Raw genomic sequence first — 16,099 nt, forward strand, 5'->3', positions numbered from 1 at the left:
TAAAAGCAGATTGTTTTTATGTGCCTTGATGAGACCAATTTTTCCCACAAATTTCAAACCACACTTAATTGGATACCATTATCCTCACTTTAAATCTCCATTCACAGCAGGAAGAACACGTTTCGACAGCACGCAGAGCCTTGAGAATCAGAATACCTGCTATTAAAGACACTAGGAAGTTAAGGATTTAATCCAAAAACTAGTTTCATTATGGCAAAGGTTTTTTTTTTCAATACCCAGTTTGACCAGACTGTTGTTTTTATTGGAATGAAGGTACTGATTACTGGTGAAGTCTGTCTCTCCTTCCTTCTGGGTAAAGTGCCTAGGAGTAGGAGGTGACATTCTGTGGGGGCTTCAGTATGGTTAGAAAGCAGGGAAAGAGAGTTGTTAGTTAAGACAGAACATTCAGTAAAGCATTTTCTTTTTTTTATCTTTATTTATTTATTGAATATAGACAGCCAGAAATCAAGAGGAAAGAGGGAGAGAGGGAGGGAGAGAGGGAGGGAAAGAGAGAGAGAGAGAGAGGGAGAGACTTGCAGCATTGCTTCACCAGCTGCAAAGCTTTCCCCTTGCAAGTGAGGACTGGGGGCTTGAACTCAAGTCCTTGTGCACTGTAACATGTGTGCTCACCCAGCCCCCAGTGCAGCATTTTCCAGCATAAGAAACTCAAGCTGTGTTAGATGAAGTTACGTACAAGTATGTACACATGCACACACAGAGAGGGGGGGGTGGGGTGGGGAGACAAACACAAGGATTCAGATTCAAGCCCCTGTTTCCACCTGTATGTGGGGGGAGGTGATATTTCCCCTGCAGTAAAGCAGAGTTGAAGGTGTCTCTTTCTCTCTCCCTTTCTATGTCCTTTCACTCTCTCCATTTTTCTTTATCCCATCAAAAAAAAAAAAAAAACATTAAAGAACATACCTAGGACTGAATTAAACATTTCTTAGCTATAAGATTTGTCTTTTGTTTGTTTGTTTGTTTCTTTGTTTTTCAGTAGCAGTGTCATATGGAAGATGCTGACTTCACATGACAAGTTTCATCTTAACACATTTAATCAAGATTGGAAGTCAGCTCTTCAGGTGCAGAAGTGACAAGTCAAGAGCTTGACAACCTTATGTAACTAGTGGGCCTCTCATTCTAGAACTTCTTCTAGCTTGACTTCATCATTGCAGGGAGCTCAATGGCACAGTTTTGTTGTAGCATTTATAATAGACTGGTCACCAAGGAAAAGACAGAAATACATAACAATTCCCACACATAATTCATACTTTATAATACTATCTGCTAAGAAACACAACTTAGTAAAGTGCTTGGTCCTTCATATATTGTGAAGTGCATATGCATTAATTCACTTGCTTCTCCCAATGGCAGTGCAGTATAGTCACATCTTTATATAGGTAAGGGAGGAGAAACTCAAAGATTGAACTTGATCGCACAGCTCAAAGGAAGCAAAGCCAGGACCAGGCGGAGGATCTCTTGGATTTATATTTGGCTCTTTTTCCAGTAATTCACCCTTCATCAGAGCCCACCCACACACAAAAGTGATTAAAGTTGAGCCTATACCTACATGAACCTATACCTAGGTGAATGAAGAAACTGTGAGGCAGTATCTGGTTGAGTGCAGCAAGTGAATTGAGAGTGTGTCAATTGTTGACGATGTTTCCTAACTCACAGAACCCAACTAGTGTATGATTTTTAAAAGTTATTTGTTTATGTCATAGAAGAAGAAAGCCTAAGAGAGACAGAGTACCACCACTCTATTAACAGTACCATGGATCAAACTCTATTAAAAGTACCATGGATCAAACTCTATTAACAGTACCATAGATCAAACTCCAGACCTCATATGTACAAGTCCATCTTCTGCCCCTAAGCCATGTTACAGCCACATATGTAGATGCTTTTGTTAAACATTAGACAGCAATTTTATCCAATTACTTTCCAGCATTGTTCCAAGAAATAAACATTCCAGGAAGGAAAGATAAAGTATAATCGAAAACAAAAGAGTCAGAATGGAGGTGTGAAACAATTGTGTGGTCTCAGGAAAGCATGTGGAGTCTTTACAATCTTTACAGTGGTGAAGTGTTTCAGGCCCTCAAGTGTTTTCTTTCTGACCTTATAGTCTGTCGAGCCAGGGTTTGTTTTTTAAACACTCAGTTTTTTTTCTAACTTCACAACAAATCAGTTAAATCAGTTCAGCAAAAAAAAAAAAAAAAAGTGAGTTAAATGGATATTTATAAAGAAAGATATATATATAGCCATTTTCCCCGTTTTTAGCTGTATCTGTATCAAGACACAATCTTGACCGTAATCATCAGCATATAGTCTCTTCCATTAGTACAGCATTCTACAAGTTAGTGAAAATTTTCATATTTTTTCAGTTTTGATTGTTATAACTACCTTGTAAGATAGACAGTTCTCTGACTGATACACCTGAGATCCCACTGCCAATAAGAAGGAATAAATCGTCTCTTCCTCCAATTTTTCAGTATTTCTCACTGCCTTGATGACAATTCCTTAGTACTTTTCAAACATTATTAAGAGCAGATTCTGAAATTTCTCTTTTGAAATGTGTATGAAAAGCAACTGATTTTTTCCTGGGATTGATTCAGAAGCCCAGCTCTAAGAAGTAGACCATGAATAGATATATTACACCATCCCTGAAGGAGGGTTTTCTCAGAACTTCCCCTCAAAAAGCCCCATAAAACCTCCTGGCAGAGACTTTGCTGCCTAGAGGTTATTTCTCCTCTTTGTTCTAGCCCTTTTGCTTTTTGAAGTTTTCTAGGTATAAGTCTACTAACTTGAAAGAAAACTTTCTAGTGGAAACTGTCAGTATATACGCTTTTTCCTTGATTAAGAGATTAGTCAAGAGATTAAGAATACTTATGTTGACAGAGAAGTATTATTCATCAATCTGCTATGCAAAATTAAGACCAGACTTTATGTAAAAGCTAAGATTTCATAGTTCACCTGGAACTACACAATGTTGCATTTAAGACCTTGGCTTCTGGGGCCAGGTGATGGTGCACCTGATTAAGCGCACACATTACAGTGCTTGAGGACCCGGGTTCAAGCCCTGGTCCCACCTGCAGGGGGAAGCTTCATAAGTATCTGTCTCTTTCCTTCTCTATATATCCCCCTTCCCTCTCAACTTCTCTCTGTCTCTATCTAATAATAAATAGATAAGAATATATATATTTAATTTTTTTGTATTTATGTATTCCCTTTTGTTGCCTTTGTTGTTTTATTGTTGTAGTTATTATTTTTATTGTTACTGATGTCATTGTTGTTGGATAGGACAGAGAGAAATGGAGAGAGGAGGGGAAGACTGAGAAGGGGAGAGAATTGTTGTTGGATAGGACAGAGAGAATGGAGAGAGGAGGGGAAGACTGAGAAGGTGTCTATCTTAGACACCTGCAGACCTACTTCACCACCTGTGAAGCGACTCCCCTGCAGGTGGGGAGTCGGGGGCTCAAACTGGGATCCTTCCAATGGTTCTTGTGCATTGTGCCACATGCACTTAACCCACTGTGCTACCGCCCAACTCCCAAGAATATATTTTTTAAAAGACCTTGGGTTCTGAAGTAAAATAGCATTTAATATGTATAAGCTTGGGAAAATTATTGAATACTGCTGAACTTTAGTTTCCGTTGAGAGATGATAGCTGTACCTACTTATAGAGATTCTTGTGAGAAGAAAACACATTGACATGTAAAATGTCTAGCATAGATTCTAGAGGTGCAATGAAATATGAATTAGGCACATAGTAAATACATCGGTGTAGTGATGAGAACATGGAGGATGGAAGTCATCCATGTAGTTTTATACTAAGGAAATGACACGGAGCATGGACAGCACAGATGAAAAGCCACACTCCAGATTTCAGATTGTTTCAACAAGAGGGACTCTGTGAAAAAACAAATTGGATTTTTTTTTTTGAGATGCTAAACTTTGCTGCTAAGTTGGGATCTTGGAGAATCTGAGAATCTGGCTCAGGATCTGCTGTTCTTTCAACTCTCCAGAATGTGTTGGAAGAGAAGTGGGCATGTATCTACAACAAGAGTCATTGGAATTTTCTTGGAAGTATTTGATACCTGTCCTTCTAGACAAAGTGACAAAACTTTGGGAGTAGTTAGAAGTTTTCTGAGCAAGAAATGTTTGGAGTTTTGTATTTGATTGTTAAGGCTTTTCACCAAATGTTTTCCTCAAGACATGATTGAAGGTGGACTGGGCCCCAAGTTTAGACACCCTTCTGGTGGCTGATTAGTGTGCATGTTGGCATCTGTTTTCTGTGTTTCATAAGCTTGTCATTGACAGCCTGAAAAGTAAATCCAAGAGGCTCTTCTGAAAATTGTCACAAAAAAATGTCATGGACAAACTCCAGGTAAAACAGATTCCTATGCAGTCTCCTTCAAAAGAAAATAAAAAAATTCTCTAAATTCAATGAGTTTCTTTCAGTATTAAGATTCTAAACACAAAGGACAGCTAACTCTCTTGTTTCTTCTCCTTTGTGTACTGTCAAGTGCTTGCTTACATTTGTAAAATTAGCCCTTGCACTTGGAAGCACAGTAAAAGGTTTAACTTCTCTTATGTATATATGTAAGATGGAGAAGTCGTTTTCCTTCAAGTTCGGATCTCCGTTTTCATCTTGAACACAAATAAATTCTGACTGGGCAAAAAGGAGGAGGAGTTATAAATTTGGCGTGTATTTGGTCAAAATAAAAGGTACCTGCCATCCAGTCAAACATCTTCAAATGTATTTTCTACCACGAAGAATAATCAAAGGATTTACCTTTCACTGGGTGTCAGATGACAACAAGGGCAATGAGCTTCAGCTTCTGCAATCAGCCATAGTCAATCCAGTGGTTTTTTTTTTTTTTAGGTAAAAAAAAAAAAAAAAAACACTTGCTAAACCACTGCAAACCTGTCTGCAGATGTAAAGCAGTATGCCCGAGGCCCACGCTAATGGTAATGACAGGAAAGGCAGGACACTGATGACTGCACCCCGATCTAGCCCTTTGTAACCCTGGTTTGTTTTTTAGGTGCGTCATCTCCTGCTCGACCAGCCACTCCCTTGATTCCTTGCAGCAGCACCACCCCACCCCCACCTCCTCCCCGGCCCCCATCAAGGCCCAAGCTGCCTCCAGGAAAACCTGGAGTTGGAGATATGGTAGGTTCCCTTTCACACCCGATTTCTCAATCACTCACAGTGTGAATGCCAGATAGAAGCCCAAGTGCCAAGTGTTACCATCTATCTCAAAGCCGGATCTACGTCTTAAAGAACTTGTACCCAGGGCCTAGTCAGGTGGAGGCTAAAGTCGCAGCTGTACAGATTGGCATGTCAACCTTCTTCAAAACTCTACCATCGTTCAAATCAGAGTCTAAAAGGATGGATGGGACATCCGTTTTGTTACCATGGACTTGATGCAGGTGAAGACAGGAATGCTCAAATAGATTAAGTTTTCTACAGAGGAAAGTGTTCGGGCTGGGCGGTAGCACACCCGGTTAAGCACACATGGTACTATATGCAAGGATCCAGGTTTGTCGAGCCCCCACTCTCCACTTGAAGTGGGGACGTTTTATAAGCAGTGAAGTGGGTCTGTAGGTGTTTATCTAGCTCTCCTCCTCTCTCAATTTTTCTCTGTCCTATTGAATAAAATGGGAAGAAAGAAAAAAAAATGGCTGCCAGGAGCAATGGATTCATGGTGCCACTGAGCCCAGGCCATAACTTTGGAGACCGAGAGAGAGAGAGAGAGAGAGAGAGAGAGAGAAAGAGAGAGATATTTCCTTTCACCATGGTTATCTGACTTTGTAAGATGCTTGGAATGGAGACGTTCAGATTTCCATTCCCAGGTTAGAAGGGACTTGTGGTGGGCACATTGTGTATGTGAATACAGTGGTGGCCTGTCATCAATTTTTTTTCCACTGCATTTTAAGGTAAATACTGGGAAACGTGAAGAGTCCTATGGAAAGGAGAAATGTCTTTGGTATGAGCACATCAGAGTCCAACTATGACACAGCCGTACCACCTGCAGTAGCTGATTTGGCTAGTCTTAAATGCAGCATAGTATTTTTTTTAAGTGTTTTTAAGTGGGCATAGGCAAGCCCTCATGTTGGGTTACCAGCTTAGTACCGGATAGTAGGAGTTCACAATTTTGAGACATCACTAACCACGTCATCCATCTCCACTTGTCTAAGCCGGATATATCCACTGAGGGCAGGCTGTAGTGCTTTATGGCTCAAATCTAGCTACAAGCTCCTGTGTAGAGATTATTTCAGTGTAAAGACTGTGTCACCAGTGCTCTTTGAAGAACCTGAGTGATAATATCGGGGTGGAAGACATTGAAATCATGGCATGAAAGTACTATGACCTGTGTATCTAACTTTTCATCTCTCTTCTTCTCCTTCCAGCCCAGACCTTTTAGCCCTCCTATTCATCCTTCCAGTCCACCACCAATAGCACCCCTGGCCCGGGCTGAAAGCACTTCTTCAATATCGTCCACCAATTCCTTGAGTGCAGCCACCACCCCCACAGTTGGTAAAAAAAAAAAAAAATTATCTCCTCTATTTCAATCTGTTTGTGGATTTGACTGGCTTTTTCTTGTGATCTTAAAAAAAAAAAACCACCACCACCGCCACACTAAGGCCTGCCATTTCTGGTCAGAATTGATCTGCTGTGTGTTTTGCTGTTATCCTTCCTATGTCTGACTCTTCTTTTAAAAGCACCTTCTCAGCAAAGGAGGCAAAATACTTTAGGCAAAAAATCACATTAACACCTGTGTTTTGCAGGCCTTATCTGCACTAGCCTATCCAGAGCTAGTCGTAAAAGTCAAGAAGAATCATCAACTCTGATTCTGCAGTTGAGATGTTGTTTATTTTAATAAAAATTTTCTCTTCCAAGGGGGGGGATGATTATTTAAATTCCAGCCATGTACCATATCAGAAATCACACAATTTAGAATCTGTATTTTCTTGGAGCTTTCGTTTCTTTATCCATTTTAGTTGTTCTAATGTTGACCGATGATATAAATGTTGGCATTGCAGGACTTGAGTCAACTTTTGGACATTTTTTTCAAGTGTTTCAGGGGGTGTGTGGTCCATGTCCTTGTGAAATAGATCACTGTTGGCATTTCAGTAAAATGCCTTTGTGCCTCTTTCCCTATGGGGTGATGGAAATGAAGAGATGAAATGGCAGCTTGCTGGATGACCCTCCCAGGTGTAAATGCTTCAGTTTGCTTGGAGTTTCTTCCCTCTTCCCAAAGCTGATCTTTCTATAGATACCTCTCACCTATCTTTCCTAGGCTCCTGCTGCCTTGTGTCTGCATGGCATTTCTGATCCCATTTCATTTTTTTCCCCATGCAACATCCATTGTCATCCTTTGTTGTCTGAACTCACCTCTGAAGTTTCTAGGAGAAAATAGCTGGTCCATTCTGCATTGCTGAGTGCAGAGAATCATGACTAAAAGCTAGGTGGGCAAAACCTGCTGCTCCTCACAGAGGGCACACTGTAGAAGTGTCCACATGAGATGTGATGTGATCAAGCCTGAAGTTCTTGTGAAGGACTCCCTGTTTTTCCACACTACGTAATTAAGGTATATCTATTGGGGGTTCCAAAAAGACTTTCATTTATAACATCTGATTTATATTTTTAATCAGACTAATCCAAAAGACTCCTTCAAATTTGGTGACAATGTAGACAATTATCTAATTTTAGACGGTTCATTATCAGACAGCTATCTACCATTATGTATATAACTAACTCTATTCTCTATCTGAATCATCAATGGAAACAATCTGGAACTTTCTGTCTTTAGCTTCTTAATAACTCCTACCTCTCTGAGTTCTTGTTTTGTTTGTTTTCTGTAAAACCTCAGCCTTACTGTTGAACTCTACACAATATATTTTTATAGTTGTAGCCATTACCTTCTCTGCTGCTCTGTTCTTTTCTCTCACAGTCATTTGTTCCATCACTGCTTGAGGTTTCCCTGATGATCAGAGAGGAAAGCAGTACACTGTCACTGAGAAAGTAGGCCTCAGACAACCCTGTTCTTTCACCTCATTAAGATTCCTATTGCACATAGAGAAAATATGAACGGGGTGGGGCTGGGTGGTGGCATACTTGGTTAATATAAAAACGTGACATACAAAAATATGACCCTGAGAGATTTAGAGAATGAACTGTTTCATGAAAGCTATGAACATAGTGTTGCCATGCTAGAAAAGAGGAATTTCACATATTGCTATACTCAAATAATGAAGAGCTGTGATATAACATACTTCACTGTATTTAAAACACCTTCAGTTTGAACATGCCTTTTATTTGGCATAGGACTAAGAGACAAAGAGAGAGAGGCAAGTTGCCCATTGAGCTAAAATGCAATGCTCTCATATCCTGTTGATCTTTGAGACCCATTCCATCACTATTAATAATGCATTTTCAATTGTATCATTAACATCCCAGGAATCTATAATGAGTAAAAAGTCATCACTTATGTGCAACAAAGGAAACATAATAAGGACTTTGGGACTTCCTTCTGTGTAAAATCTGATTTATAGCCAGCACTGGAATATTAGCCACAGTGTCTAAAACTTTAAAAAGTTTATTTAAACAATTCTCTCTCTTTCTCTCTCTCTCTCAGAAGAGTAGTAATTCTGAACTGGGTGGGCTGTCTTTAAAACAGACACACACACACACACACACACACACACACATACATACACACGTCATCTATGTGCAGGATAAAATAGCTTATGTGGTAGAGACAGACAGGACTTGCCTGTCTAAAGTCCTCTATTCCATCTGTGGTACCACACACACTAGAATGATATTCTAACTTTATTTCCTCTCTGTCTCATTGTCTCTCTCATATAGATCTCTCATGTGACTTAATAAAACAAATCTACAAATAAAATTAAGATACTTGTATTATGGCCAATTATTCTATAAAAATATAACTATGGACATAGATATTCCTGATTCCAAGAAATAATTCCCACATTTGGTTTTAGTCTTTTATTCTCTGTCTACTTTCCTAGCCTACCTTTCTTTTTTCATTTTTTTGAAAGCCTTCTCTCTAGTATTATTTATTCCATCCAAGGCCTGTTCTGAGGCAATTCCCATAGGTAGTTCATAAGAACATTATTTCTTCTGCATTAAAATGGAGTGCTGCCCTATTTAAACCAAGCACAGAGCTAGCCAGTGAGTCATCTCTTAATTATATGATTTAAGGTATTTCAAAGTCCATAAAAATCATCAACTCACTAGTTAGCACCCATGAGCTGTTGTTTTTAAACTGTGCTCAAAGAACAAATGGCAATTTGGGAAGCTCTTCATTTTAAGATGATGAATATGATGTTAGTTTCCCAAGAAATAAGAATGTCCTTCATCATTTCCCACTAGTAGGTAGGTAAGGGCACATACAGTTAACTGACAATGTAAAGGAACTTGCTTCCTACTTTGTCGAGAAATTGTGTGGGGTCCTTAGTGCCAGTTGCATTTGTCCCTTTTTCTGGTAGGTATCATAGGAGCTGCATTAACTTGTTCTATCCACATAAGAAGGGATATAGTTAAGAAATGGCAAATGATGCCCTAGAATCTTAATGATTTAAAAAGTTGTTTTCCTTCTTTACCCCTAGGTCTAGAAGGCAAGCTAATAAAATGTTTTCAAAGAAACATTTTTAATGGAATAATGTTACTATCATTCATTTCTTCTCTACATTGTAGAAAATATTCTTCCTCCCATGCAGGGATCCAGGTTCGAGCTCCCTCTCACCACCTGCAGGAGGAGTCGCTTCACAAGTGGTGAAGCAGATCTGCAAGTGTCTATCTTTCTCCCTCTCTATTTCTCCCTCCTCTCTCAATATCTTTGTATCCTATCCAATTTAAAAAAAAAAATGGGGGCGGGGAATGGCCTCCAGGAGCAGTGGATTCTTAGTGCCAGCACGAGCCCTGATAATAACCCTGGAGACAAAAAAAAAAAAGAAAGAAAAGAAAAAGAAAAAATTCCTCCTTATTGGTGTTTGTCCACATTTGATTCAAATTTCTATTTAGAAACTTTAGAACCTGTGGCACTCTAAAATAAAAATTAGAGTTTTCATTTGCATTTGCTAACAGGAAGGCTATTATTGAGATTCAGAGCCACTCTTGGGAACGATTCAAAATGACATGTAGCCAAGCAGGACCAAAGATAGAACTGCAATATTCTATATCTCTCAGAATATATCCGAATTAGAATAGTGACGAAGATAAAATTCTGTTTATCAATATTCTGTCATCTTTTCTAGAGCTTTAGGTTTATACTACTGTTTTCCTATGCACTCTTTAAAAGTTTTTTCTTTCCCCCTGGGGGAAGGTGCATGCTGGGTGATGCTGTTGAACTGTCAACATTCTTTCCAGGTGTTCTATTGATGGATAAATGTCTGGCCATTAGATAAGTGTGTCTCATCTCCCGATACACCACCCTGAACATACCCAATCTCATCTGATAATTGTCTCAATGAAATCCCCTTGAACAAGTCAATTATTACTGATAATGCCTTTAGCCTGAAAAGATAGGGCGCATATCTAACTTCAGTCAAATCCATAGATTTTCTTTTAAATCTTTTTATTTCTCCTGATGCAATCACCATGAAGTAAGCATACCCCTTTTCTTTACACTGTCGTCATAAACCCACTGTCAAGTTTTCTTTCTTTTTTCCTTCCTTCCTTCCTTCCTTCCTTCCTTTCTTTCTCCCTTCCTTTCTTTCTCTCTGTCTTTCTTTTTTTTTCCATTAAAGTCTTTCCTGTGTTTTAATCTGTAAAGTTTACTGCTTGATTTCATTTGGGACTTGTATTTGTGGTTTTTGTTTGTTTGTTTTCCATTCTTTTATGTTTCTTTGGTTCATAGTGTCAGAAGATGATGTTTTTTATGACAAACTGCCCTCGTTTGAAAGGCACTGTGAAACGCCTGCAGGTATGGTGCTAGCCGAGTGAACTCTAGACACCTAGACTTTGAAAAATCCAAGCCATTATGCCATTGGAATGCTATGAACGTCATGGACATGCTACTCACCTCATGAGTGTCCAGTGCCTCTTAGATGCACCTTGTCTGTTCAGTGTTCATCGTAGAACTCATGTCACTGAGACTTTTTAAATGAACCTATTAAAAAGCAGCAGGTTGCATGACAGTTTCTCAGTGAAAAGGTTCAAAGGAGGGGAGACGCTATTGCTTTGTGAATCTACAAAGGAAGGAATAATTTAACTGCTCAGAATTACATGTCCAGGGACTGTTTTTCTAGTTTTAAAAAAAAAATTAGAGCACCATTAGTAATCTTCTTTTCTTTTTGACATGTAGGTAAAAGGGTGTTTTGTGTCTGGATGTCTAAGGTGATTCCAGGGGAGGGATGAAGGATAATAGGATATCTTCCCTGAACTCTAAATGGAGATGCGATACTGTTGTCATTTCAACAACTTAAGCTAATGTTTTATGCAACCCATAACTTCAAGTTTATCTTTTTGAAAACGTAGAAGGGGATGACATTGAAGATGAAATGGATATAGCAATTGCTGAATGACAGTTTGCTCAAATTAGTGCAGTTAAAATATGCTGACACCCCTGCATGGCCAGGAAGTCTGCTCCATGCTCACAGGCACCAAGTATAAAGCTACCAATAACACATATACCCATCCCCTTAAGCTCCATAGCTTTGCTTTTGCTTCCTGTTTCCTGGATTGAAAAAATAGTAGTAATAATAATCATTAATAATAATTAGAACCCAGAGATTGCCAGCTTCCCCTCTTTCCTGCACGCTAATAGCATGCAGTGCCTCTGCCCTCCCCCAAAGATTAATAACCTGCTTTGTAACTCATACTGTGTCCTTCTCTCTCCCTCTCCTTAACCTTCCCCATCCCGCTTCAACTCCTGGCCATACAGAGAATGAACAGCCTTCCCTCGTTTGGTTTGACAGAGGAAAGTTTTATTTGACTTTTGAAGGTAAGTAGTACATAGCATACCAGATTCTGATTTGCACTTCCCTCCTCTTTCTCCCCCATCTGCATTTCCAAGTCCCAGCTCTCTTCCAAAGACCTGGTCTTATTTTCTGTATACAAAAATGCTATGGCTACTTAGAACATATTAAATACTCAAGAAAATAATCATGTGAATTCAGTTTGTATGGGATCTTTGATTTTTATATTTAAAAAAAAACAGAGCTAATTTGCAGGTAAATTGGATAATCCATTAACCATACATAATTGGGGGGAACAAAAAAAAAAAGAACACTTTTTTTTTTTTTGGCCAAGGAACTTAACTCTGTCAACCATGACTCTTTTTCCTAACTCTTTTGCAAATGCAGTGCAACAAATATAAGGGCATTTTGCTTGCTATGGGTATCTAACTTTGTTTTGGATAATATTTTAACAACGCCCATTGTACATCTATATAAATGTGTGTGTATGTTCTTTTGACAAGGCGTGCTGCATAGGAGAACAGAAAAATGGGAAAAAGAAAGAAAGGAGTATTTTAGTAAGTTCTGTTCACATCTCCTTAAACCACAGTTGGTATGATACAGTAGTTAACTCTCTGTGAATTTGGCATCATAAAGACTTAAGAAAAATATATGTAAAGAAAATGCTGAGTAACTAACCTAGATGTTGGATGATTTATAATGTTTTTAAGTCTTATTTTTTCTTCTGTTTTATATTTACATTTTAACCCATCTTAACAGCATGAACATCCGATGGAATAATTCATTCATGTAGTCATCAAAGGAGATTTGAACTAATTTCATTTGATTGATGGAACATCTTATGCATAACCATTTACACAAAGACCCCTACTTTCTAAGATTTTTAAAACAGTTACATTAACTTTTATATCAGAAGTTGTCACACATACAAAAATAATCTACTGTAGAAGCAGATCTGAATGTTGAACTTGACTGGGTATTAATGACAACAAAAAGCATTTACTTAACTTGAGTGAATGTTTCAGCACAATTTTAAAATTAGTATGACTGGTGTGCATATTTTTATATTTATTTATTTTCCCTTTTGTTGCCCTTGTTTTTTATTGTTGTTGTAGTTATTATTGGTGTTATTGATGTCATTGTTGGATAGGACAGAGAGAAATGGAGAGAGGAGGGGAAGACACAGAGGGGGAGAGAAAGACAGACACCTGCAGACCTGCTTCACCACCTGTGAAGCAACTCCCCTGCAGGTGGGGAGCCTGGAGCTTGAACCAGGATCCTTATGCTGGTCCTTGTGCTTGAACCGGGATCCTTATGCTGGTCCTCTGCACTTAACCCGCTGCGCTACTGCCTGACTCCCGATTTTTTAAGTAGCTTGTGTCTATTTTTTAAGTAGCTTGTGTGGCTTGGCTTTTTTCCCTCTCAGTAGTGAATTTCCCTTGAAAAATGGAACTAAAAAGTGAAAGTTGTGGGGTTTTTTTATGTTGGAGTAACTTGGAGAGCAATCAAAAAGAGAGAGAGAGAGAGAGAAAGTCTGACTTAAATTTTTTCAAGTACTCTTAACATCTTTTTCTTGCTCCTGTAGAGGCTGGCTGGGTGGGTAGACAGTCTTAAGGGGGAGCTGTTTCTTTTCCACATAGTTTCAGAAGCCTTCCTCGCCCTGTGCTGTTAGTTTTGCCCTAATCAGGATATAGAGTCTACACATCTGTGACCTAGCTTTTCTCTTTGAATAGATGGAATTAAAGTAGTGCCCAGGGATTTTTATTTGTTTTGTTTTTACTAATTAACACTTCTCAGAAAGAGGAAATAAGGCTGGGTAGGTTGGTAATCTTGAAGGACAGCAAATACCTGCATATAGTTGAAGAGGCCCTTTCTCTGGTTCAGTATGACCAGGGAAGTTGTTTCTTATTTTTTTTAACTAGGAAATTAAGCAATCTGCAATGAAAACTCTCAGACAATTGTTTAGGCTTTTTGATTTATACCTCCAGCAGTTTTTGTTGGTGTTTGTTTTGGCATTAGAGTATCTTCCATCAATTGACTTGTTGATTTGCATTTTAGCTTGGCTTGTTTTAGACAGAGATAGACTTTTTTGTGAAAATGCCGTTCTAAAGACAATTTTGGGGATATCCGCCTGGCAGTTTCACACCTGGTAGAGCACATATGTTCACCGCACAAAGTCCTGGGTTCAAACTCCTATCCCTTCCTGAAGGTGGAGACCTTCATGAGTGGTGAAGTAGTGCTGCAGGTATATTTCATTCTCTCTCCCTCTCTATCTCTATTTTTCTTCTCAATTTCTGTCTCTATCAAAAAGGGTGGGGGCGTGGCCACCAGAAATGGATTCTTTGTGCAGACACTGAATCCCAGCAATAAACCTAGTGACAAAGCAAATAAATACAATTTTAGCCTGTTTATGTTTTAAGTTTTGTATTAAGAGAGAAGGACATGGGGGCTGGGCTGTAGCACAGCGGATTAAGTGCACATGGCAAAGTGCAAAGTGCAAAGGTCGGCGTAAGGATCGAGCTCCCAAGTCCCCACCAGTGTGTTGGGGTGGGGGGAGGGTCGTTTCACAAGTGGTGAAACAGGTCTGCAAATGTCTGTCTTTCTCTCCCCCTTTCTGTCTTCCCCTCCTCTCTCGATTTCTCTCTGTCCTGTCCAACAACAATAGCTATAACAACAATATCAAAAACAAGGGCAACAACATGGGGGAAATGGCCTCCAGGAGCAGTGGATTTGTAGTGTAAGCACTGAGCTTCAGCAATAACCCTGGAGACAAAAAGAGAGAAAGACATCATGCCAATATTTTATGCATTGCCAAGAAACCAATCCAGGCCATGCTGCATGCAAGGATGTGTTTCACTACGGCACCACTTGCCACTACCTTTAAAGAAAACTACTATCAATCAAATATAAGTATTATTAAACGTGCAGCAAATCTGATGAGGCATCTTTTTACATTCTACCATAAAATGCACTACTCACTAGTAGATGTCTGAGTGTCTGAAGCTGATAAAGCTGCCATTCTAATTCTCAAAATCCAGATATCTTAAGCATTTCAATTGGGTCCGACAGATATCATACAAGTAAAAGTTTTAGTAGAGGGAGCCAGGCAGTGACACACGTGGTTAAGTGCACACATTGCAGTGTATAAGGACCCGGGTTCCAAACCTCAGATCCCCACCTGCAGGGGAAAAGCTTCATGAATGGTGAAGCAGGGCTGGAGGTGTCTCTCTGTCTCTCTCCCTCTCTCTTTCTCCCCCTCCCCCTCTTAATTTCTTCTCCAATAATAAATAAAGATCTAAAAATAAATAAAGAAATAAATAAAAGTTTTTTTAAAGGATTTGTATAAAAACTATAGTGAATCCTTAGTACTGTGTTACCATCATCATCTTGGACTTTAGTCCAGCTTGAGAAGTACAGGCAAGGATAATCCTTCCCAGGAGAGATATGAGCAGTCATATTTCGCATCAGGAGTGTGTCTGTCTCATGGAGAAGTGTGTCTGCAGCAAAAAGGACATTACCGTAAACTTCAGGGAAAGCTTTAGGCGACTCTAAAAATGGCAGCTGACCGTTTGAACAAGAATGGCTATGTTTAGACAGTTGTCTTTATTTATGGATAAATAAAGACAACTTAGTGGTTTTAATGAGTGCAAGCTAAAGGAAACCTTTCGATTTTGTGTGGTGGTGATAGAGAGACACAGAAGTGGTAATATGTTGAACCTGAGACTAGTGTGCTCACCCAAATTTTTTGTATTCCCAAATGTCTGTCTGTTATTGAACTCAGCATGAATAGCACTTCTAGAATAACCTTTAAGGACACTCTGGCTTTATTTGTAATTGTTTTTTTTTTTAATTTTTAAAATTACCTTTATTTTATTGGATAAAGACAGCCAGAAATCTAAAGGGGAGGGGGAGGGGGAGATAGAAAGGGAGAGAGAGAGAGAGAGACCTACAGCCCTGCTTCATCATTCGCAAAGCTTTCCCCCCTGTAGGTGGGGACCATGGAATTGAACCTGGGTCCTTGTACATTGTAACGTGTTGCTCAGCCAGGTGTGCCACCACCCAGCCCCTGATGTTGGTTTTTAGAAGTTTTGTCATAGATAGGTATCCAACTGGTTCCTTTATTACTGTTGTGGATAAAGTTGGTCTGATGAGC

General features: G+C 39.2%; 1 protein-coding gene across 5 annotated transcripts in view; it reads left to right on the forward strand.

Moving 5' to 3' along the window:
- The window catches only part of SGIP1 (SH3GL interacting endocytic adaptor 1), a 217,906-nt gene that overhangs the window by 140,715 nt on the left and 61,092 nt on the right, over positions 1-16,099 (forward strand). For 2 of the 5 annotated variants that reach the window (XM_060206367.1, XM_060206369.1), the window contains 3 exons: positions 5,043-5,170; positions 6,412-6,538; positions 11,913-11,972. In XM_060206367.1, coding sequence (XP_060062350.1) covers positions 5,043-5,170; positions 6,412-6,538; positions 11,913-11,972 — 315 coding nt within the window. Of the gene's footprint in view, positions 1-5,042; positions 5,171-6,411; positions 6,539-10,886; positions 10,953-11,912; positions 11,973-12,449; positions 12,504-16,099 lie in introns of all 5 variants that reach the window. The other 3 variants (XM_060206371.1, XM_060206368.1, XM_060206370.1) reach the window with 3 other exon arrangements.

Source organism: Erinaceus europaeus, chromosome 13 (assembly GCF_950295315.1).
Source record: "Erinaceus europaeus chromosome 13, mEriEur2.1, whole genome shotgun sequence".
NCBI classification, from domain to species: Eukaryota; Metazoa; Chordata; class Mammalia; order Eulipotyphla; family Erinaceidae; genus Erinaceus; species Erinaceus europaeus.